Genomic DNA, 26636 nt, shown 5'->3' with positions numbered 1-26636 from the left:
CTTTCGCTAAGTCAAATTTTCGCCATTCACTGGTAAAATTTACTATATTGGCCCAGTGTTAACTTCTCTCTTTCTTAATTGCTTAATTGCTATGTTAATTATGCTGTCATTCGCTTTCATGATTAAAGTGCCCTGGGAATATATGATCCAAATTACAAACAACACAGTCCTTATGGTGAGGGATTGGTGGTGGTTTGTTCGCGCTTTACGTCCTTTTAACAGCTATGGTCATTTAAGGACGAGCCGTGTTTGAGGAAAGCCGGAGAACCAATAGAAAAACCACCGACCTGCGTTCAGTACCTACCGACTGCCCTACGTAGGCCTTGAATGCGTGACCCATTGATAGATGGCTAGGAATCGGAGACGGTCAGACGCCTTAACCCGCTTGGCCAACTCGGGCCTCCTTATGCTGATATCTTTGATCTTGGATGAAAATGTTGTAATATAATTAAAGTGTATACAGTTGTTTCTTATTCCTTATTTACAAACTTTTATTATGGCCGACATGCTCGGTAAAATGCAATTCAAAAACAGTAATTAAGGTAATTATAGTGTGACTGTACTCTCTGGTTTGAAAGGTAGCTTTATTGAAATCTTATATGTCCTAATCATAGATAAAGTTTTCTTCTTTTTCTAAAATGTCACCAGCCAGAAATATTGAGGAGGCAGCATGATAGAAAAAATCCGGTAGATGAGGCAAATGTGATAAAGTACATGGGTAATGCATATGTCTTATCCATTTATATTCAGTACAAATATCGAGCTTAGCGGCCTCGTAACAACGAATGTCATTTAAGACATGCCAGGTTTTGGTGGTGGATGACAACCGGAGTACCCAGAGAACCCAAACACTTCCCCAAGTAGACCTTGAACCTGCGACCATATGTTTTTGTCATTAATTCCAAAAATCAGTATGTCAATACCATATATGATAGAATTTATTGCAAAATGATTGACGGGCTTGCGCTGTAATTTTGTTGTCTTCTGACAGATCATCCTTTATAGGTACTGCTAAAGGAAATAGATAATGTGAGTTGATTCTGATTAAACCAGCATTCAACAATTCCAATTCTGACCAACCACGTACTCATTTACAGCTGAGTAGACTGGAGCAAACGGAGTAAAGTATCTTGTTCAAGGATGCAACTCAGCGCGATGACGGGATTCGAACCCACGACCATTCGGTCACGAGCCCGGCGTCCTACCACTAGACTACCGAAATGGGTATGAACCAAATATACAGCTTTGCTGTTTGCATCTAAAAAGTCTACAATGTATTAGATACCATATACTGTGTTATATTAGGCTATCACTGTACAAAAACCTACTATGAAAGGACCGGCAACACTGACAAAAAAACGCGGTTTGGAAAAATAATATCTTTTTAACTAATTAAAATGAACAATGTGTTACAATATTATGCATCATTTCCGATCATTCATAAATACGCATTAGTGTCCATAACACAGACGGAATGTCGCGTTTGAACAATGGAAATATTGTTGTTGTTTTCCGATAAGCTGAACAATTGTTTATAGATATCTTATCGATACATTCTTCCGGTCATTCAGATACAATACATCAAACGGAAGAATGTTTTGATTCATACTATTGTTATATTTTCTGTCTTTCCGGTTGTTATATGTCTGTACTACTGAACAGATATATTTCCTTATTTCATAAACATAAACATGTAATTTGGCTTTGTCATTTGTTCGCAATGTGCTGATTAAATAAATGGCTGTAGTTTGGTATGAATAAAATTAATAAATTTCATTTTGTTTTAATCTTTTGTCAATTTCTGCAGTACCGATTATATGGCATCCTCCATACTCCAGGGGTTAAGGTCACTTACGCTCTCTGAACCTCTGAAATATGTTATAGCAAAATTGAAGGCACGTGGCTAGCTATTTAATTGGTCTCAAGTAAAAGCACCTGACCAATCCCTAGGCTGATACCTGTGTGTTTGTGATTACAGAGATACGACGTCAACTTCAAAGCTAGTAAGTTTTACCGTTACGCGAACTCGAAATTCTTTAAATGTACATCAAAGGATCCAACTAGTATTCTTGTCTCATCGACAAGGTGACCCACACTGAGCTTTCAATTTTGCTATGAATAGTCCGGGAGTACAGAGAGCGAAAGTGAGCGTAACCCCTGGATATCGAGGAAAGCATTGTAAAATGTATCAAGAGGTACTTTTGATAAGAAGATAAACGAGGAGGTTTCTTAAACATTTTACTCCGTATTTGTTGGTAGCTTAGACAGCAGCAGGAGGTTTTCGGTAATTTCAGCACAGAGCATATTAATAATTTTCTTTTATGAAAATGATACATGCGAACAAAATTTGATCATGAAATGATACATGCGAACAAAATTTGATCATGCACGTGATGAATTTGTCTGAATCTACTTCTACAGTACGATTCAAAATAAAATCGAACAAGGTGACTGTTGGATTCAGGGACTTTCTTAGCCACGAATCCTGCTTTATTTTATCATTTGTATTCCATAGATCATAAAAGGAGAGCAAGAAATCGGATTCGGCAGTTAGTTAGATAGGAGGGGCACTGACCATGTCCAAGGGTTACACTCACTTACTTTCTCTGCACACCTGGAATCTGCCATAACAAAACTGAAGGCTCAGTGTGCGCCACCTTGTGGATAAGACAACAAGTCTAATTTGATCCTTTGAAGTACATCATAAGAATCCCCCGACCGCGTAACGATAACTTTTACTGGCTTTGAACAAAGGACAGGTATCGTCCTAGCGATAGGTCAGGTGGTTTTTTTTTTGTTTTTTTTTTATCTAATACCAATCAGAGTATTAACCGCGTCACTTCAAATTAGCTTTAACATATTCTAAGAGTGCAGAAAGCATAAATGACCGTAATCCCTTGAGTGTTGAGGATGTAACAATGAACAAGATTTTGTGAACTTTTTTAATTTTGTATTTTTAAATTAATGTTTTTAATAATACGTTTGTCACGACTAGGTAATGAAGATGCCCCAATTACAATTGCAAATGCCTCGGGTTGTCTTACTATAGCTGTGTGGTACATTCAACCCATTTCAAAATACTATATTCTAACACGCGACGTAAAAAGTGAAATAAATAGTTTGAAGAGTCCTCCAGTCAATATAAAATTTGAGTTTTCTTCCAAGACCAAGTTATTTTGAGCGTTTTACTGAAAATAAATTTTATATCTTCAATTCATTTTTGTTTGAGAAAATATAGATACCGAGATGTTTTTGGCACGTATTAACAAGAAATTATGCAAACTGTAAACATGTGTAGTCACTGAGCATAACCAGATAAACAGCAAAGCAGTCGATAGCGGTTAATGCCAATCTGGACCCATTCTACGACAGTTGTATGAGTACAACTCAGTCCTTTTGTCAGTTTACTAAATTTGAGTTAGCTAATAGGTGAGACATTGTCTTTAATAATAAATAAAACGTTTGTTTTAAATTGACAAACATTTTTTTAAAAAGAATGCCATTTTTTGTTAATTTTGTTTCTATTGAAATGCTCTAAATTGTTTTTTACTAAAAAAAAACTGCGTAAAAAGTTACAACATGGTAATGCCATATATGGTAGCATGTTCTGCACATTGATTGACAGACGTGCGCTGAATTCGTTTTATGCAAAACAACTCATGTATATCCATACCATATATGGCAGCATTTATTGCAAAATGTTCGACGGCATGCGCAGTAATATTTTTCCGGTTTCGGTCTAATCAGCCTGTATGGGAAATGATCAAGGAAATAAATGCGTGCATTTGAATATCTGATATAGTGTAAGTTGACTCTGCTTATTCAAAGACCAGTGAACAACAAATCAGAAAAAGTTAATAAGTTAAAGGTGTTACGTTTGACCCATGTGTAAGGTACAGCTCCGATTAGAACTTAACATAACCTTTTTTTGTTCAGAAATTAAGAGCACATATCTGTTAAATAAAACATACACTAAAACAATGCATTCAACATTAATTTAGTTTGAAAAGGTGTCAGTTATGATTAAATTGATCAATGTATGTAATGTTCCGTTACGAATTAATAAACTTTCTCAGCTAAAATGACAATTACGTATAATTTGAATAAAGTTTGGGGTTTTTTTTCGGTAAAAACAAAAAAGCGCTGTTATTTAATTTATTTTATCGATTTACCGAATTTGAAAAATACTTTAAGCCAGTATTAGCAGATAAACAGAAGTTTTATGAAAGTGTTCTAAACCGATATAACTGTCTGGAAACATCAACGAAGAAACGGCTATCGTTATTCAAAAGCATTCTCCTGGGAGCTGTTAGGGGTATGTTTTAGTAAACTAAGTGTGATACCAAAGAAAACATTTGAAATGATTTAATATGATTTCCGAATGATTGGTGTTATCTAAAGAGTAATATATCGATGAGCTTAAAATTATTAAGAACAAAGTAGATTTAAAAAATAACTATGTCGGGAAAATATTACTCACATCAAAAACTTTTGGGTCACATAATAAAAAGATGACAAAAAACATGCCGACAAATATGTTGGACTTTTGGAATGCTTGGCAAAGTAATTTGTACTCATTTAACAAATCGTTCTACAAATTACTTAATCCTAGCACACCTAACAGAAATGTAGCAGTGATCAAAACGAAGGAATGCTATACAAAATATTAGTCTAGGAATGGTCGAAGGCATACCTGGTATTGAGGAAATCCCATACTAATCGAATGAATTCAATATTTTGTTATTCTTACTGGTGATATATTTGTTAATAAAATGTGCCCTTGATTTCTTAACAAAACAGTTGGCTATTATTTCATTATCAGAGCCGTATGTCACTTGTTGATTTGTGTGGTAAATAAAGAAAAATTCAAAGTTTAATTAAACGACATTGTTTAATTGCAAATAGTGTATAGGTTGGATACCGACGTTCTATAGCTGAAGACGAAAATATCAATTTATGTAAATCAATTAGCAACGGTCCTCGAAACTTTAAATATGATGACTGATAAGAATCAATAATCCGACGAGGACGTGATATACCAAAGGCGTATTTTATTTTTTATTTTCTGTAGGAGAGAAAAAAACATTATCACAGGAAAATTAACATTGGCTTGCTATCATTTACGATATATCATAAAGAAGAAAATGAAGTAAAAATTAATTTGATATACTCATAAAGTTTCAAGTCTTTTGCTATTTAACAAGAAAAGTAACTATTACTTGACTAAATATTCACTGAAATTGTCCTTTTAGCAATGGATAAATAGACAAAGTACAATTTGGACAGGAAGTTTATATCTTGAATAAATAGATATCGGACTTATAAGTAATAACGACTGCATGATCCAATATGGTCACTGGATCTGAACAAAAAAATGTGCGTTGAATGCGTATTACCTATCATAGATATATAAACAAAGAAGTAACAACGATTGTGTAGATAAAAGAATTTCTGAAATGTTCGAGGCAATTCGCCTCTTTCCTAAGACAAAAACATGAACAATTTCATATCACAACATATAACAAAGAGATAAAAGGTCAATAAGAAATAAAAATAAAACATAAAATACATAACACCGAAACCAGTCATCACCTATGTAATATGACGACATTATCGCATAGCCCTTCGACCAGCTTGTAGCCGAAAGCATATAAAAGAAGTCAAACGTGAACGCAAGTGAATTTATTGCAAAAATGTAAATAAAAGTAATGCGTGAATCTATAACATTAGTTGTATACTCCACGTGCATAAAAGTCCCATTTTAAAGAGATGAAAGTGCTTTGGACGTGTCGTTGATTTTTTTGCATAAAAAGAATCAACTTGTCGTTGATTTTTTTCTTTTCTTAATTATATCTACTAATTAAATATATATTGGTTGGGTTTTTTCACGCCGTGCTTACGCGAGCAGCTACGCTAATAGATTTTCTCACTTCCTTTATTCACATTTCTTTGCTATTATTCACTTGAACTCACGTCTGCAAGATGATTTGTTTACCATAATTAACATTCGATAACATCAGCATGTTTCATAAGTTATAATTGTTATTTTGATTATGTATTTTATTTTGTAGTATTGTTTCTTAGTGACTTTTTATCTCAGTTATTAGTTTTGATATGTAAGTGTTCGTGTGTCTGTCTTGAGAAAGGGGGGTGGGGGGGATTGTCTTGCAATTTTGAAATATATTATATATTTTGTATGAAATGGTCGATGTATGGGCAGTAACAATATTGATTTTGTCTGAATGATGTTGTCTGTGAAAATGCTTTGGTCCTATAATTATCACAAAAGTTATATTTCAGCAATACTAGACATTATTAAACCTTTGATCTGATTAGTAGGCAGATAAATCGTGTGTGTGTGAACCACTGGAAACTACATTAGAGGCACGCCGTTAATTAATTTGATGTGTAGATCCTACACACTGTCATGTCCTCGTCGAGTCATCGCTGTAAACGGACACAACATTGATAACAAAAGGATACACATACTGCTAATTCTCTCTCTCTCTCTCTCTCTCTCTCTCTCTCTCTCTCTCTCTCTCTCTATAGATCACTTCATGCAGTGTTGTTCCTAAAACAATATGACCCCTTATGACCCTATCCCTTAGCTCCCGGTATTTTTCACCCGCGTCGTCTATTGAATATTTAATAGAAGAATGGCCATGGAAATCTCTAAGCAAGCTTAGCAAAGGTTTGTTTTTAAAGTTTGTCTCTTGGATGTAAGTCATTTCTGTAAAGATTCTGATCCTCTTCATCTGTGAATAATCTTATGAAAATTTCAAATATTGACAGAGTTTCGCAGGATATGCAATTTTGAAGTTTATCGCTCTGGTACATCTTATATCTCTGTTACTCATTCTGAAATGTCATTAACATTTGAAAGTAATTTTAAAAGGAAATGAAGAGTTTTCCTCCAAAGAACCAACAATGACCCCGACCACAGGCTGATGATTACCGTCACGTTCATCAAAATCCGGTAGACGGTTTATGAAGAAAACTTAAGTCGAAATATTATACAATGAACGAGTACAAAGGCCGAAATTGACAAAAAGGATCGCAGTAGTGACTCGAGTGACTTAAAAAATCTTATCAGCAACCAGGAATAATAAATTGACAATAATTGCGAATGAGACAAAGACGTACAGACACATTTTTAGCAGCTCTAATTTCTGAAATAATATTTTAAATTCAAATCAAAGCATTTACATTATCTTTTTGTAATATTCCCGGAGCCACTAGCGAATTAAAGTAAAATTAACGATTTTATAAATCGTTCAGAATTTATTGGGAAAAAATCAATGGATTAACTTAAACACTTCCACCATTAGATTAAGAGTGAATAGCGTTTGCCTGTACATGCAGTTTATATACACGAAAATATCGAAATGTTGTTGATTATTTTATTTGCCGCTTCACTTACCGACTACATATTCCAATGTCCACTTTTTCATGTTGTTCTAATCAATTTCTTTATATGTCTTTTTCAAATTATTGTCAAACCCATGTATAACGCCAAAATTATGAATTATTATAAAACCTATCAAATAAATCATAACATGTAGCACCTGATATAATTTTCAATTTAATTTCAACCTAAAACGTGGCATCATTAAGTTGTGCCTTATGTTTTTTCAATCCTGTTTTATTTACAATTACTTTTTCTTGCAAATTTTTATCGCCAATTTTAACAAATCTTAATGTCAACTACAAATAGTTGAAGTTCGCGTTATAATCCGTTTGCCATAAGCAACATGAATGTTTAAGATGTACTTGAAACAATATGCTATTTGTACCATCAGGCGGAAATGGGATTTATTATTATTTGTTAATATAGGAATTGCATATTGGGTATATAGATCGTGGAATCCATCCAGTCGTATACTTGACTTGGTCTCAAAAGTATATTTTCTCTATATCTGTCAACATGAACCATAGTTTCGGGAGAGAGCGAAAAAGAAACAATAAACAAAACTAAACAAAAGGTCTATCTTAATTTGACTGTACATATTTCGTAGGCCTGTTCATTTACAAAATATATTATTAGTTACGCATACCACGAAGTGCCCAACAGAATCTGTTGTAGATAGTAGGTGTGACCACATCCTTTTGACGTCAGAAGGAAAATGCAATCATGTCATCATTCACAGCAATACATAAAAGCGGATTGCTACCTTGTTTTACTTCCTAATCTATTTTGTTGGAATTTCATATGATTTAGCACGTCTCCTCCCAGCTTAATGACCCATGTACCACTTCACTGTGGTTTTTCGTATAGGCATTAACTTCCTTTTAACTTCCGTTTGTATATAAATGTAGAACAGTTGGGCCAGGACAAGCCCGTTGACCAGGTAGCTCAATTGGTTAGAGAGATAATATCGCAAAATGAAGTTCTGAGGTTCGGATCCCAGTCTATCAACGGTTATATTTTTCAACTCAAAACACTGATATGTTGATCATGTTTTGTTTATTTCATCTTTATTTTTTTTCATAAAAGTTAAGTAAGGTATGGTTTTCTTTCCAGAAAACGACGTAGCAAAGCTAGAGACGTGTTGGACAAAATATGTCCAATACTTAGGAAGAATTTATAGCAGTGATACGCGGATCCTTAAATGAAAATGAAGCTTCATTTATATATTTAAATCAAATATTGATCATTATTTTTACGCTTTCTACCAAACAACCATATAATAGGTATGTTGAGCCAACACAGAGTACTGAAACAATAAAAGAAAAACAATTAAGAAAAGGGATTTGGGATGAGTTCCAAAAGTCTTATTTATATATTTATTTATTTATTTTCTATTTCTATTTTTTGTCATTGAGATGATATGATTCGTTTTGTATTTGGTATCAAATCAACATATTAACACACAAACAAACATCGCATCTCTTTGAACCTCCAAATATAAAGCAAAGGTGAAAACAAACCATTTAAGCTTAAGAGAAGTACTGACACAGCGAAAAATGTTCTGTTATCGTTCCCAGGAAAAAGGTGGATTGAAAAAATGGTGACAAATGGGCCGTACGATACAATATACATTAGAACAAAAACGGACAACGTCTTGAATATGTCCTTGAAAAGTGTCAAACTTGCATTTTGTATGGCAGTTGTATTTTGATTTTCGGGGATGAAATTTACATTTTGCACGGATTTTGTTAACTTTCTTATTTTATAAAGAAGGAAGGTATATTGAATAATTACACAAACATATATGGGTACAGAGACAACAGCAAATCCGATGGCAACAAGGGGACACTGGATAAAAAAATCCTCAACGGTCATATTCTCAATAGGACAACCCCGATACGACACTAATACCAACACACAAATATACCCTGCGCATATCACCCACGTCCCGACAAAGGTGAAAGTTCGGTTTTTGTCAGTCAATAATGATGACGTTTGTGGGAAATGTATGACGTGGAGTGTACGTTCTAGACAAATTAAGAATGTCTGTGCCAATGAAATAAGAATTGCTGACAAGGATACAATGGTTGCAAATAGACATCGCCACAATGGTATAACGTCCAAATCGCTCTGGAAATAGTGGTCAATTGATGCAGATCCGATTAGCATGTCACTAAAACTCAAACAAAGAATGAAATATACAAATGTTTTTTTCCTCAGTGTTGGCATTGTAATGGTCATCAGAAAAATAATAAGATTTCCAACTGTCGACAGCAATGTTTGGATAAATATGATCAGCAGCAGGTACGTTTTTATTGATAACTCTTCGTTTCCAGTAGTGTGGTTGTCATTCCCAGTGTTCATCTAACAAATAAACAATGCACTGTTGTTAACTATTACCTTCGGTTGATTTTGATACAAGATACAAGATACAAGAATATTTATTTAACGTCGCATACTATAAACATACAAACATTAGCTCGGTAGAGCTATTTCTGCGACAGACATATGTATAACTTAAAAAAAAAAAAAAAAAAACATGCAAAATAAATATAAGCCTACATGGAATAAAATATAGGTTAGCTAAATAAAATGCACTAAAGTTATATAAGAAAGGTTAATGTTAATATACCAATATATACAGGCTACTGCACTAAAAGATTAATACGTGTGGGTTGATGCGGGACAGGTGGTTGGGCCAATCCCTACCTACCTAGCCATGTAACACCATAAACTATGCCTCAGTTTAACAGGTTAGTCAGGCCGTTCAAACAAATCTGAATCAAATCTAATCGCAACACTACTGCATATGAAAGCAATGCACCTCTAATACATTTAGTTCACTGAAGACGTCTACAACAATAACGTACTTTGAAAATGACAATTACGGTATACTTTGATAACAAATATCAGAATCAATGTATAAGGTGTCAAAAACATGTGTAGATCTAAAACACAAGATGGAAGGTATATATAGTTGAAACCATATAAAGTGTTCATATTCTAATAAAAAATATTTAGAGGGATATTAAATTTTGAAAATCTTCTTTAAAATGCATATTTCATAAATAAGTTTCAAGAAAGATCCCTACGTCTTGCAGATTTCGTTTAGGTGAACATTCAAACAAACAATTCTTTATATAAGGATTGACGGGAACGTTTGCTTGCATTTGGTTGGAATAAGTTAAAACCGTATACGCGAATGGAAAGACACGATTGCTGTTTTAGAGTTCTTTCTTTTATTGTGACGTCACCATACCCAAGCAGAATCACGTTCGATGGTAAATATTTATGCAGTTTTTGCAAGGGATAACTTACCTTGTCGGTTTTCAGGAAAATTGTGGTATTGTTCATTATTTAGTTCCTTGCCTGTTATCCCTGTATAATACCTGTTCGATTGTCTCAACTGTTGAATAAAATCCACAAAACGCATATAAATAAAATTTTAGTTTCAAGATGATTGTTATTGACTATCAATTATGCCATATACTTAATCATTGAATAACTTCTAAACAACATATTTCTAAAGTTATTAAGATTCTGGCGGGAAAAAAATGTTTTCAGAAGTCGTATTTGTCATATCACAATAGACTCGTATAAGTACTGTAAGAATAAAAAAATACTTCGGTATTAACACCAAGAAATGAACATAGAAATCACACCTCTTAACCAAACAACACAAATACGCAACTTTCGCAGTTCCAGCCAGCTAATGACACCTACCCTAGCAGTATTGACGTTAGTGCGGATATGTCAATACTGTATACTGAAATTCTATGTCTTCTTGCTTTAACTCTGATAACATGTAATCAATTATGGCAAATCAATAAATCAATTCTATGTCTTCTTGCTCTAACTCTGATAACATGTAATCAATTACAGCAAATCAATAATTAATCTCCCTTCAAAGTCGATCATAAACATGCTTAAAATAAATGACTTGTGTTATGTATGAAGGTAACTGAGAGGTAATACAATGGAGGGGATATTAATTAAGGGATCTTCTTTGTTCTTATTTCCTCTGTCACTGGTCTTACTTCCTGTACATCAAAGCTCTCAAAACTTCTGCGAATTAAACACAATAATGCTTCTGTTGTCATGCTAAAACCACTAATGAATGTCATTGGTTCAATAGTCGTGTGTGAATTTCCTGGTTGCCATCTCAGAAAGTAACATTACCCGATGAGCCGTAAACTTTTAATACGATACAATATGTCAAACGATCCCTTTTTCCTTCGGATATTTTTCCCGTTCAAACAGATCAATTGAGGAATATCATGGACAAAATGCTACAGCATCATCAACATTTTTTATTCCTCAAAAATGAGAGTGTATAATACAAATACAAATTGTGGTTAATACATATTTCGTTATCGTTCACTGTATCATTGTTCTTTGCGGGAGGGTGTATTCACCCTTACATTCAATCTAGTAAAGTTTACATTATACTAGGTCTGCAGCGTTGAAATATATCTGTGCTGCTTTCCAAAGGAAATAAGCACTGTCTTGTGCGAATTCACAGCACACAGTTTTGTTATCAAAATCATGATTGTCTATGGTTCCTTTGAATAGAGCTACTACAAATTCGTCTTCTGCCATTTGAGACAATAGCAGATACGGTTGAACACCATAGTAGTTTATTACTTTGTCCATGAAAGTGTCCCTTAAAATGAATATCACATTACAGTCCGTGACGAAATGCCGGATTACATCATGGAAGGGTTTCCCGCACTTGCTACATATTTTACTATGTTCTAATCGTGGGCAAGTTATCATTTTGCAAATATATAATATTACTTTCTTGTCCGTGTTTTGTAACTTTAACAAATTATACGGTAAACTACATGTCAAATGTATATTTTTAAAACGACTAAAATTACAATCACTGTTCATTCTTGCTTTCAGTAGTGTGTTTTCGCTTATATCTATCGCTGCTTTCACGATGTATTTCCACTAGCTCGCGTCGTTGCTGGAAAGTTTCCATCTTCGGCATATTGACATATATATACGATGTTAATTTGTATTTTTGAAGAATGTCAACTATATCTAGCACGAATCCACCCGGTTTCTTCGACCATTCATCATGTTCTAAGAATTTCAAGAGTCTACGAATGAAGATATCCTTTGTTGTACTATTTGGCGAGTTACTAATTAGACACTGTAGAAAGTTTAGTTTCCTTTTTTCAATTTCACTATTAATTCTGTTCATGCCTAGAATCGTTTCACACATATCCGATCTCGAAGATTTCCCCGATCGGACGTGAAAAGGTTGGGGTCACCTGCCCGAACACGAGGGTTTTCTCCGGGTACTCCGGTTTCCTCCCACACTAAGACCCCACACGAGCGAACATCCGGTCCAACAAGAGTGATTAATATAAGTTGAAATAACTTGTTTCATAATCGTTGTAAAATAAATAAAGTTTATATATGGACATAACATTTACAACCTTATCAAGCATATTTTGCATCCTGATAGTATTTTTTTATAAAAAGGTTGTCTCGTATCCTTTACTTATATGAAGAAGTATTTTTTTCCGTAATATTTCATACATCATTCACTCTTATCTTAAAATGTACCTTAATATAAATAATGAACTCGTTGCATAACGATAATTCAATTGTCTCTATCCTCTGTTGTTAGTATATGCGAACGTCTATTTTAAGAATCCTTGTCCCTCTGATGGCACAACACTAGAGTTTCAATTGTAGCTTTTCGTTTTCGTATAAACACTAACCTACCTTTCTTTTTTTCGATATGACTAACGCGATCGGACAAAAAACTCCCATTGACCAGATAGATAAGTTGATAGACAATATAACAATATGAGGTCCGGGGTTCGAATCCTGGTCTGATTACGCTGAAATTGTACATTCATACATTCACAACATTTTTGGAGATTATCTTTTTGACATAAAAAGTCCTGCAAGGTATGATTTTCTTTTTAGAAAAGATTTATCAAAGCTAAAATCATGCCCGAAAAAAACAACAGTTTTCATATTTAGGTACATTTTTTTGGCAGCAGCCCTTTGGAATTATCATTTGAAACTGATCATCATTGCTATTTCCTTGCAATTTGTTTCTTTAGGCCTGTTACGCTACATACGAAATGGCAAACCAGAGGTGACGACATTATTCACCATACTACCAATAAATAACTCGTTACATAAAATGTATACAATGGTTTCTTTCCTTCATTATTTTAATAAACTTACAACTGTCAAAAAAAATCGTTACATAAAAAATAAACAATGATGTCCTTCCTAAATGATTTTACTATACTTATTACTGTCAATAATAAACTCGTTACATACAAAAAAAAATAAAAAAAAATCGTTCCTACATTATATTATTATACTTATTATTATTACTGTCAATAAATAACTCGTTACATAAAAATGTCCAGTGATTTCCTTCCTACATTATTTACTATGCTTGTAACTGTCAATAATAAACTCGTTACATAAAAAATATACAATTATTCCAAAGTTCTACATTATTTTACTTTGCTTATAACTGTCAATAAAAACTTGTTACATAAAAAATATACAATGATGTTCTTCCTACATTATTTTACGTTACCTATTACTGTTAATAATAAACTCGTTAAATAAAACATATTCAATGACTTCGTGCCTACATTGTTTTACTATACTTTTAACTGTCAACAATGGACTCGTTACCTCAAAAATACACAATGATGTTCTTCCTACATTATTTTACGTTACCTATTACTGTTAATAACAAACTCGTTAAATAAAAACATATTCAATGACTTCGTGCCTACATTGTTTTACTATACTTATAACTGTCAATAATGGACTCGTTACCTCAAAAATATACAATGACTTTCTTTCTACCATGACGCTGCCATGAATGGTATTCTACTAAATCGTCAAAGTTAATTTACAATTCACACCAAGAGGGCTCAAATAAAAATAAGTACGCATCTTACCTTTGTAATCCCAATACCAATCGGTTGCTCCTTTTGGGCAAATACTGCTAGAGTCAGTTTTGTTTAAGCACTATTCGTAGCGAGTCTCCATCGTCCAAGTACCATTTCAGAAATGTACTGTGATAATTGGTAAGGCATGAAATATGAACAGCATAGCAACGTACTTTATCATTGACAAAAGCGAGAGGGTGTTTCATAAGCTAGATCACCCTTGTTATTAGTTACAGGTAACAAAAGACTGACGAAATTAACACATTATTGGACAGTGTTACTTTATCTAGAGATTACACAATGGTTTCCCGCTAAATACAGACTATGAACTGAAGACTGGGAACAGGATTAGCGGCAATGTTTATGATATCCGGAATTACAAAAAGTGGAGAAAAAAATCATTTTAGTTGTGATTCATGAACAGTTCCCCCCTTATAGCGGACCGCTGAAATAAACTCCTGAAATCCTGTCAAGAGCGCCCATAGAGCGCCTCAAAATGTCTAACGATCGATAGGCCATCCACTACACCTGTAAGGCTGGCCCTGGTGTTAGAGTTATTCATTATTTCAGTTATATTAGTACGAACATGGACCGGCTACCAGACCCTAAGTTTTTATGAGGATTTCCTGGCTGCATTTTACTACTAGCTTATCTCCCCCTAGTTTAGAACTAGAATCAGACATCCAAGTGATAAAAATTATTAGAGTATTTTTTTTCTCTCTAAATGGCTCAATATTCTGGAGACAGGGGCCAGTCTAATACGAACCTTTTTGATATTATTTTAAATGAGTTGTTTTTGTTTTTAATTTGATACAATTTAATTCTTTTAGTTTTCTAACAAAAACGGATTCCTCACTCGTACTCTTAAAAAATAGGAAAAGAGTTTTTGAATGGAAATTTGAATGGAAAACAATTTTACCTTAGATGCGAAATGTTATTCTCACTAACACTCTTTTAAATGTTTTTTTTTTTAATTTGATATAATTTAGTTCTGGTAATTTTCTAACAAAATCTTATCCCTCTTTCGAATTCTTAAAAACTGAGAAAATATCTAAATTTGAATGAACATTTGCATCGAAAACAATTTTCCACTAGAATAAAATAGAGGGATCACGATGTAATTTTATATTAACCCTTTCAACTCTTTTTGTAACTTCAGTAGACTCTACCATGTATTGATCTGGATGAGTCCATTATGGTCTTCAGTGGTGAAAGGGTTAAATAATCTTAGTCAAATCACCAATTTATAGACGGGATACTCCATAGTGAACAAGAGTTACCGCCCCCAAGAAAAAAGAGGGTGTGCTACAATCTCTACCCAGAGTTGTCGTTCCTTTTCAATCACACACAACATGTTATATTAAAGGGAGAGCAAGGACCGTAACTCTGCGGTGGATATTGGGTGTGCTATTGTCCACCCATTGTTTGATTCCTATTATCAGGGGCGGGTTCAGGTGAGGGCGTAATGGGCGTACGCCCCCCCNGATCCATCCAATCATTAATATACCATAGACAATTAATGGAGAGAATTCGGCATAAAAAATGTCAAACCCTGACACTTTAACTATAAAATATACATGCTCCAAGTCAGGAACCGTTACATTAGTGCATTTCACAATTATTTAATGTTTTTTAGCAAAAAAAAAGTTCCAAAAAGATTTGATTCTACGCCCCCTCTTTCAAATATCCTAGAAACGCCCCTGATTATCACTGTATTCTATTTTTGTTTTCCTTTGCTTATAGGTATGCTTGCTTTTCACACCTGTTATACTACCTTTTCATGACTTGTCAACTATTGTCCTCTTCGTTGGCTATCATAATAACGTGTTCTATAAATATACACATGTATACCCAGGTGTGGAAAGTGGTATTGTTTATTTTCTGTTTCATACTATTTATCCTAACAATGTCGTTACCCATATCGATCAATCAGCACGTGTGCTCAAAGTCAAGGCCATTTCTATTTTTCGCGAGCTTGACTGAAATGCCCGAGAATGTGCGTTTATGCGTTTGCCCTGCCAAGTTGTGTCAAGTACCCATTCTACGAAATTCATATAAACACAAACCAAGAAAATGGCTTAACCGCAATTTCACCGCGAAAAATATATGCCACGAATGTACAGCAGTATAAAACATGATACTAAAGATGAACGTAAATGACACACATGCGCCTTTAAAATGGTAATTTAAACATTACACCAAAAATGAGTTACACTGCACAATACAGTTGTTTTGTTACACTGCGCAATACAGCTGTTTTGTTACACTGCACAATACAGCTGTTTTGTTACACTGCACAATACAGCTGTTTTGTTCTTCATCGGCCAAAAAATGGAAATTAAATTATATACTGAATAATGTCAAGAGATTTTTTAATCAAATTTGCGTTTGAGCATAAAACGGTTTTATACATTTGAAGACTTCAATAAATCGTGTTATCTGTTACCAGCCTGAGTTTTTGTCTCATATTTACTCGATAATCTCAGATACTTAGAAGGTAAAGTTTTCTAGAATTTTCTAAAACTATTAATTTCTGCCGGAACCATAATCTCGTTGCAACAAGTCATAATTTAAAAAATAAAGCATTGCTTGGTAAAGTTTCATTAGATGTGCATTATAGTGTTGTTGTTGTTGTTGTTGTTGATGATGATAATGATGATGATAATGTTTTACAAATGAACTGGACAGAACTTTGATATTTTGTATTTTTAAGTGAAAGAACGCAAAAACAGTTATTGTCAATGGTACAATTTTAAGACTTATTCAGAACTGCATACAAAGAAAACAGTTATATTTCAAACTGAGTTACCTAGCTGGGACCGAAAAACAATCGGAGGGAATTTTAAAATGAATCTGGCGTCTCTGGTGACTGCTAAAACCGCTAACTCGATTTAACAACATGCAAGACAAATAATGGGCAAATCAACAGGTCACCTTGACCTACGAGATTCAGAGATTTAAAATTGGAATCGATGTTCTTCAAGTCGTGAAGCAGACATATTTTGTATTTTGGCGGGAATTGAACAAGGGTGCCTACTCTCGATAAGGATCACATGATCAATGTTTACATCCGGTACTTCGCGTAGTAGTGCATCGTTCCCGCCACGGGTAAGTGTGTGTGATTTTCTGACGTTTTGCCGTTAATCTATGGGTGCAATAAGGTTGAAAAATAATATATGTATTTCGAATTATCTTTCAGACATTATGAAGTTTGATTTTTACTGGTAACTATCAGATAATTTGAGTAAATAGAGGAAACAGATGCACATTACAAAGAAAGTTCATAATGGCCGCCTTCATTGATGACGAGGCTAAGCGTCGGTCGTTTGGTACCGGTTTACACGTACATTTGTCTCTACATATAGTTAACGTATAATTGTTATGTCTGACGGAAAATATAGGACACATAAATGCATAATTAGGCATGAATGCTTAACGTTGACAGCGAGGCATTAGTTTACAGCAATAATCGGACCAGTTTGCAAAAAAATGGTATCAAACCAATAACCCGGAAAATAGCAATAAATGCCAGAAATTCTGGTGTGTGTGAGACAATTAAAATATTATAGTGTCGTGTTTATTTTCTGAAAAATGAAACTTGTACACAAGCTGCATTCATATACAAACCTTCGAATGAAAACATTAGGTACGACGTAGGTGTTATCTCCCTTTGGACGCTATCAATATTGTTGAAAACCTAAATTGGCTTTCCTTTAACGACTTCCTACCCTTCGTAATACACATGTTTTTCTTGTCAGATTTTCGTGTCATCATCTCCGTACTGCGTATCGGGCATTCCATTACCGTAGTGTAAATTATAGTAACATCGGGTAAACAATAGTACACGTGCGTGACGATGATATGTCGACTCCCGATATCGAGACTTAACTTGGAAATGTGTAAAGCTTATGATACAACGACATTAATCAACTCACGGAAAGACACTGACATAAGACCAGAGGATTTCAAGAAGGTCATATATGAGGCGCATGGAATGCAGACGTGATGGCAGTATACCATTCAATAGCCTATGTATACCATGCATAAGCGGGCTATGGCATGATGTCCAAAAGTGTAACGTCAGTGAAGGCAAATTCGTCACATTAGATAGGGTTTCTGTTAATAATTCGACCAAATAGGCATGTATCAAAATGCCGACGAGCACCAATACAGAAGAAGATTCGACTGAAATGCCTATAAATAAACATTGTTGTAAACACGCCTGAATGACGTCACGCAGCAACATTTGTGACGTCATCAGGCCTTCCGTGGTTTTGCTCAAAGGTGCAGGCAGTTTCGCCACCTTCAAACATTTAACTAATTTACAAGTGATCTAAGTGTTTAAATGTAAAATGTTGTATGTTTATGTTACACAAGCCGTACTAATACGAACAGCTCCAAATGTGTGTTTGTAACAATGATTAACATTGAAATACATGGCTTTTCTTAGTTGTGATAGTTAGTTTTCGGTAACTTGAAGAAACTGACTAATGTTGTTTGAGAAAGATGACGGGTATCGGCTGAGATGATGTCAATTTACATGATACGCAATAAAGACTCTGTCCTTAACAAATATAAACTTCCAAATCGCTGCCCAATATTATAATTTTTATCGGGTCAGGATGAGAGGGTCCAGGGCTTTCAACGATCGCCCCCCGTCTTTTTTGATAATTTGTCACATATGTACGTATCCGATAGTCTTGCACGTCAACGGGAAACATCTGACAAATAAAAACGATTTTCTTGGGCTTGAAAACTTATTCAACAAAGACTGCCCGGCCAGGTGTTGTAAATGTACTTACTTTTTCATGTAAAACTCAGTCTTTGGTAAATGTCGGTCTCTACGTACAATCAGCATGCGATTGTACAGCAGTACTTTCAGGCCGACAACTAATTCCTTTCAGATATAAATCTAGAAAATTTCTAGATGGTATTTTAATTTAAGTGTTGTAAGATTGTTGAATGTAAGACGCAAACAATACTTTTAAAAAGATACTGGTTGATTGTATTCTAAAAACACATTGCATGAAAATGAAAACTGACGAATTATCAACTCGCGAATCTTTCCGATCGTCATTTCCATAAACACGCAGTGGATCGTCAGTACATTGTACATGTACCAAAGTACACTTGTAGAAAAACAATTTACTTGCATTAACTGCAATAAGCGTTAAGATATGGGTATTTTCATGTGTATGTAATAAATTTACACTAAATAACAACCAACTGGCCTCAGATTAATGAGTTTAGTTGACGAGATGTCCGTCGCACAGACCAAATTTTTAAGTTTTGTTGTGTTACAAGATATTTCATAACTGTTTTGATTAAAAGTATAGCTTTTCCCTTCTTAAACCTCTTCTTGTCAAAATATTGGAAGGCTTTAACTGTGTTGAATACTATGGTGACGTTATTTACGTCACATTTTATGTATTATGAGGTCATATGGCATTTTCGTCACAGGGTGGCGAATTTGGGTGCATAGCGAATTTGCCTGCACTAACGTTACATGATTGAGAGTAATTCTGTTCCATAATAGAACAGTAAATTGACAATTTAATATAGGAATTTAATTCATTTTCGTCGTTTTTGGTATAGTAAAGAAAATAACTGTCATTGTATAAATTCTATCCCTCTGGCTGTAAGACTTTGTGTGTATTTGGTTCAATTTTTTGATTTGTTTGTATGAAACTATGTGTCTTGTTTCCTTTTAACTTGTATATCATAACTTTTATCCATACAATTTCAACAAAAACACTTCGTGTAACATGTTAAAGATATTTTATGGTAAATAAATTGCATTGTTGTAATAGTTTTGAACAATACCACACACTCAATAAATGTGTCTAAAATAAAGCATCTCCATTATGTTCATAATTTAATTATTTGCTATGAGAAATAACAAGGACATTTTTGTATGTTCAAACAATATCCTGAAGAACTGTCAGGATGTCAAAAAGGGTATTTTTCACCAGTTGTGAATGACTTCAGTAGAAATACTTAAGTTTAACATTTTGAAACTTATTGTTTTTAGCAAAATTGTTGAAAAGGACCCATGAAAATAAATTATAAACTGATCACTGAATGATACTTGGAAAAATCAATGTTAAAAACAAAAACTTTTTGAACTCCATCAATTTGCAATTATATGCTAGTTGATGAAATGATAATAAGTTATACATTAAAAATAACAGTCCTAATTTCTCACCAATGTACATTTGTTATGTTAATTAAAGTACATTTCTTATTAATTCAGATTCCAGGATTAGTGTAAGTATCAACAAAGAAGATGCCTGCAGCAAAGCGGCAGAAGAAGAAGGCCGAGCCTGTGGCAGCTCCTGTGGAACCTTCGTCAGAGATATCTGTGTATGTGGAGAAGAGCTAAACCATTTTTATCCTGTTTTTTTTCTTTTTAGAAAAATATAAAAAAAAAAATCAATTTAACGGTATAATTTCTGGTCAGGTATATCAAGTTGCTGATTTAGATTTAAGCTTAGGCATTCAAATTTGTGTAGTTCCACCAGGCAAGAGTTTTGAAATTTGTTTTGCAAATCTGCAAAGTAAATCATATTGATGGAAATTCTTGGGTGCATCAATGGAAATTAAAAAACTAAATGCAAACAAAGTGGTATAAAAAATTGCAAAATTTTGTGTAGTGCACCCTTTGAAGCTTGCAAGCTTTATGTGGTAGACACAACATAAACTTGTCAGCCCAGGTCATTAATACAGTGTTGATTTTCGTGTATTTTTGGGACTTCTTAGGGCCATTAAATGAATGGGCACCATTCCAAATTGAACGTTTTGCATATTAATGCCTAATTCCCAAATTTTGCAGTTTACTCTTGAAAATTTCCTTCCAAATAGGTATATTTTCTTCCCAACATGAGATATAAAGGCCCTTTTCCAAATTAAACGAAAGAACACTGAGGTCATAATATTTTTTTCTAGTTTCTGATGGTAGGAAATTCGAAACAGAATTGAAATGGACCAAAGAAGCATTGTAATTGTTGCGATGAATTTTTGAAATGTTACTGAAATAATGAATGATGAAAACTTGAAAAAAGTACTTACAAATGTATATAATCAACATCCTTCCAGTTTAGTTGATCCCGGTAGTCATTGTTTTTGTTTACGTGATTTACAGCCCAGAAAGTCACAATGACCGAGAAAGCGACAGTGACTTTGAAGAACCAGCCCATGTGATCGTCGCAGCTGCCAAAAGGAAACGCCAGAGGAAAGCACCTGAAGGGGGTGTAAGTCATTCACTTATAAACTGATAACATCTCAAATGATACATGTATTACTGTATAAATCAGCCACAGCTCAGGTAATAGGGGCTGACAGTTAATAGAGTTAAATATAAGTTATTTTGAAACTCTTCAGCCTTTCCATCAGATTTCTCAAAAAAAAAAAATTTCTCTCCCATTCAGGACATTATATGTGTATTATAATAAATAATAATAATTTGAGGTTCTTATATACTGCTTTATCACAACCTAGTTTGTAGCTCGTCTCAAACCGGTTCATAAATTATTATCCATGGTTATAGGGCCTTTGCAACCAGCCAATATCTTTCTCAACTCCCTTGGAAGCATACAGCATGTGCTGCCATTTCGACCTTCACAGCTAGCATTCTACAATTCTAGCACTGCCCAACCACATACTCATTTACAGCTGAGTAGACTGGAACAAGCGGAGTAAAGTATCTTGCTTAACTCATTCACCCCTGAAGACACATTCGAACTCTTCCAGTTCAAAGGTTGGAATAGTCCATTATGAAATTTCAGGGGTGAATGAGTTAAAGATACAACACAGTGATGTGCTGTGACTCGAACCCGCCACCCTTCGGTCACGAGCCCATTCGCCCTTCCACTAGACTACTGTGCCTCCTAAATGACCAGCTTTTCCTTTACAAGTACACACTGTATAAAGTCAGGGGAGAACAACTCAATTAGTGCTTGTGACTTGTAGATTTTATTTCAGGGCTGGTAAAAATTTCACAACAGTCCTGCCAACCTTTGTCAGGTTCATCATTGGTTCTGCCTATGAAATAGGTTGCAAAGATATGTCAAATGAAATAATAAATATTCAAATTATCATACAAGCTGTCCCGGTTACTCTTACACTTTTGAAAATCTAGAAACAGTAGCAAACAGGTGAAATAAATCTTTAAAAAAAATGATTATTATAATGTTATTTCAGATATGAAGTGTGGTTAATGGTTTTTAGGTCACCTGAGCTTTGCTCAAGTGACCTATTCCAATCGCTTTTCGTCCGTCGTTGTCGTCCGTCGTCCGTCGTCCGTCGTGCGTAAACTTTTACATTTTCAACTTCTTCTCAAGAACCAGTGGATGGATTTTTTTCAAACTTGGTCAGAATCATCCTTGGTAGATGAGGCTTCAAAATTGTAAAATTGGGATTCCTACCCCAACCCCTGGGGCCAGGGCGGGGCCCCAAAGGGAAAATTAATCAATATTTCAAAAATCTTCTTCTCCAGACTCAGAGGTACTACAGTGATTTTCTCTACGTGGAAAGAAAGATCATCAGGGGCTTTACTTAAATTGTAAATTTCAGGACCCCCGAGCTATCCGTTCTCCCTTGGGGAGGGGGTAAAGTTTACTATAGTTTATATAGGGAAATAACACTTTTGGGTATATTTTGACAACTTTCTGTAGGAAATTATTTTTACTTGGTGAGAATTATCCTTGGAGGTAGATGGTTTCAAATTGTAAAATTGAGATTCCTACCCCGACCCCTGGGGCCAGGGCGGGGCCCCAAAGGGAAAATTAATCAATATTTCAAAAATCTTCTTCTCCAGACTCAGAGGTACTACAGTGATTTTCTTTACGTGGAAAGAAAGATCATCAGGGGCTTTATTTAAATTGAAAATATCAGGACCCCGAGCTATCCGTTCTCCCTTGGGGAGGGGTTAACGTTTAATATAGTTTATATAGGGAAATAACACTTTTCGGTATATATTTTATCCATTTTCAGCAGAAAATTGCTCAAACTTAGTCAGAATCATCTTGGGTAAATGAGAGTTTTACTTTGTAAAATTAGGATTCCTGCCCCATCCCCAGGGGCTAGGGCGGGGCCCCAAAGGGAACATTTACCAATATTTTCAAATTCTTATCCATTGATGACATGACAAGTATTGTATTTCACTTAGTTTACATGCTGATTTCCACATCACATCTAAACAATAAAATAAAGCTACCAGTACCTATGATATAACTCAGGTGACCGCTAAGGCCCTTGGGCCTCTTGTTATAGACTACAGTTTATAGATTAAAGCAGATGAATTGTGACACTGTTCTTTGATAAATTTATTGCAGTTCATTGTATAATGTAAGGTGAAAATATCTGCAGTTTCCTCAAGTTTATCGTGTTGGGTAAATTGCCATAAAAATGAGATTATTTCAGAACCACTACTAATGGGAAAATTTTCACACCGCAATTAAGTCAAAGAGTTAAAGACACAAACTTTTCCACTCGTGAAAAATTCCACACTATGTTAATCATCCTACAAAATTTATCTTCTGGTGAAGTGTTGTAGTTGATGATGTTTATGTATTGCCCACTTCAGGGTCGTCAAAGGAAAGCTGGCGGTGGAGGAGGTGGCCGGGGGAGAAAGAAGAGTGGGGAGGAGGAGGATGCAGGTACTGGCAGTATGTTTGACGTGGTTAGGGGAGGACGATCTTCACTACAGGTCAGTAGGTCTATTTCATTCTGAATCAAACAAATGCAACTACGTACCCTTAACCCCTATGACTTTCCCATTCAGGGAAAATCCTGGAATTTGAGAGCAGTGGGCCATTTTCAGCAATTTTTAGCCTATTTCACAACTTGGAGGGGCCATTCTATGTAAAATTGAAAGAAAATGGAGGGGTCAGTTTCAGTTTTGAGGGGTCAATGGCCCCATGGCCCCCCTCCAGGATTATCCCTGCACTTACCTTCCATTATAAAGGTTGCAGATACTCTAAACATTTTTGGCATTTCTTTACTGAAATAAATACTTTATATCAGAAACTCTGCAATTTATTTCTGTGCATCTAATATTCCCTTTTTGTCCTCCAATATTAGAATGAAAAAGGTAATATAAAGATAGCTGAGGACAAGTGAATCTATGTTTATATTTTTTCCTCCTTTCTTCTTTGCTACAGTCTTCCGTGGATGACTGGATTGAAAAATACAAGAATGACAGAGATGCTGCACTGCTAGAGCTGATCCAGTTCTTTGTGCAGTCCTCCGGCTGTAAAGGCAAGATCAGCCCTTACATGTACGCCAACCAAGAACACTCCGAAATCATCAGGAAAATGACAGAGGAGTTTGATGAGGTAGGAATTCGATGATTAGATCTGTTGCAGCATCATTTGAAAATATTGCTTAGAAACACAAGAGTGCATTGTTTTCCTTTTTTTGGTAGCCAGTAAGTTTGAAGTCGGGTTGTTGCTATACCAAACTTGAACGTGTATAGTAGAAGGCTTCTGATTGGTTGTTTTGTCATTACTTTCGATATTCACGGCAGTGTACGCTAGTAATAACCAAAGGTGTGCGAGAGAATTTCAAATCGAAAAAAACATCATAAAAATGGCTGACGTGTAGATTGAAGCGATGAATATGATGGTAAACATTTATTGTACATTGTCACCTACGATGATAATAAAGGTTTTGAAGGGTTTGACATGGTTGATGTGGAAATACTTTGGTGTAACATACTATGTTACTTTCCAATAAACGGCTTTGTGCCCTACGCAAACAGGAAAATATCGGCGGACCAAGGCGCACATGTCGTCTGCAGGTGAGGCCGAATTGAACATTGACATTGATACGTTTTGAGCCGATTTATTTCTTCAAACTTTTTATCAGTGATTTAATCATAAACTAGACCGTAGCTAAGATATATCTATATGCCGACTGTGACAGTAAATGTATTGAATGGCGACCTGAAACCTGCAGAAAATCCCATGCAATTCTTTACGAAATACTTGACCTTTTTACCTGAGAATCTCTGTGTAAATATACAGCGTCTGATGTCAAAAATGAAGTTTATAATCTTTGTTATCATTTGCCAATCCCATTTGCGGACAAAAATAATTTTAAAATGATCTTTCTCTTGCTTAAATCCCATTAATTAAAAGTTTCACATTTTCTTACCTTTATTACCACCTGTACAGGTAAATACTGAAGCAACTTTAGAATTGAAAACGTCTATATAAGCTAGAGACAACAACAAACAATTCTCATACGACTTTTTTTCCCATATAACAAGTATTTTCAAAGTTATGCACATTTGAAAAATCAAGTAAATTAATTTAAATTTCAATAATTAATTCAGCAGTGGTGTCCCTTTACATAGAAATCAATGTAGCAGCCTAAGGGTTAATTGCATTAGAGAGAAACACTTAGTTTATAAGGGCTATTCCAAGGCACTTTCGTTAAAATAATATGGGTGGTGGGGACAAATCCAAAGTTGGCTACTATTCCTTATATAAGTTAATTATGTATTTGATGGATGTTTGAATGGTTGGGGTCTGTGTAAAAATGCCTCCTATTCCTTCCCATATGTTAAATTGTGGAACAGCCATTGTCACAGAAAAAATGTTAGTGGCATCATAATTCAATGTTACAATGTCACTGAGTCTGACAGAGAGCAGAAAAAGGCAGGCAATTCTCTTAATCTTTGAACAAATTTTACTATGCTTATATAGAGTAGGAGTTTGACCATAACAGTGCATTTCACTAAATGCCAATAAAAACTTAAGGGTAGGCACACAAATCTAGGAAAGGAAGTGTTTAGCGAAAACACAAGATCATTTTTAGTTGGCCTTACTTTTCTGGGGCGTCCTAATGCTATGAGTGTTGTTTGATGTGTGATGTACTGTTGGTTCCAGGACAGTGGTGACTACCCACTGATAATGAGTGGGCCGCAGTGGAAGAAGTTCCGCTCCAACTTCTGTGAGTACGTACAGGTGTTGGTACGGCAGTGTCAGTACAGTATCATCTACGACCAGTACATGATGGACAACATCATTTCCCTCCTCACCGGGCTCACCGACTCGCAAGTCCGTGCCTTCAGACACACATCAACATTAGCTGGTAAGTACTAGCTTACATTGTAAGACAAGGTTTGTACGTTTATTTAGCCCCTTATCTGTATACCAGAGAAAAATATAGGTTTGCATGTCTGAGTTAAGTTAGATTCATTTATTGAATCCTAATCTTAAACAATATTTAACCAAACCAAACAAACCCTAATCTGAACACCAGAGAAAAGTGTTGGTTTG

General features: G+C 34.8%; 1 protein-coding gene across 3 annotated transcripts in view; it reads left to right on the top strand.

The window, feature by feature from the left end:
- Window positions 1-17411: 17411 nt before the first annotated feature.
- The window catches only part of LOC110448485 (cohesin subunit SA-1-like), a 39942-nt gene continuing 30717 nt past the window's right edge, over window positions 17412-26636 (top strand). For all 3 annotated transcript variants that reach the window (XM_021494748.1, XM_021494749.1, XM_021494750.1), the window contains exons 1-6: window positions 17412-17460; window positions 20606-20715; window positions 21494-21602; window positions 23936-24058; window positions 24513-24686; window positions 26244-26448. In XM_021494748.1, the coding sequence (XP_021350423.1) occupies window positions 20639-20715; window positions 21494-21602; window positions 23936-24058; window positions 24513-24686; window positions 26244-26448 (688 nt within the window). In that variant the 5' untranslated portion in view covers window positions 17412-17460; window positions 20606-20638. The remainder of the gene's footprint in view (window positions 17461-20605; window positions 20716-21493; window positions 21603-23935; window positions 24059-24512; window positions 24687-26243; window positions 26449-26636) is intronic.

Source organism: Mizuhopecten yessoensis, unplaced genomic scaffold (genome assembly GCF_002113885.1).
Source record: "Mizuhopecten yessoensis strain PY_sf001 unplaced genomic scaffold, ASM211388v2 scaffold4083, whole genome shotgun sequence".
Classification (NCBI taxonomy): Eukaryota; Metazoa; Mollusca; class Bivalvia; order Pectinida; family Pectinidae; genus Mizuhopecten; species Mizuhopecten yessoensis.
This window is presented reverse-complemented; position numbering and strand designations above follow the sequence as displayed.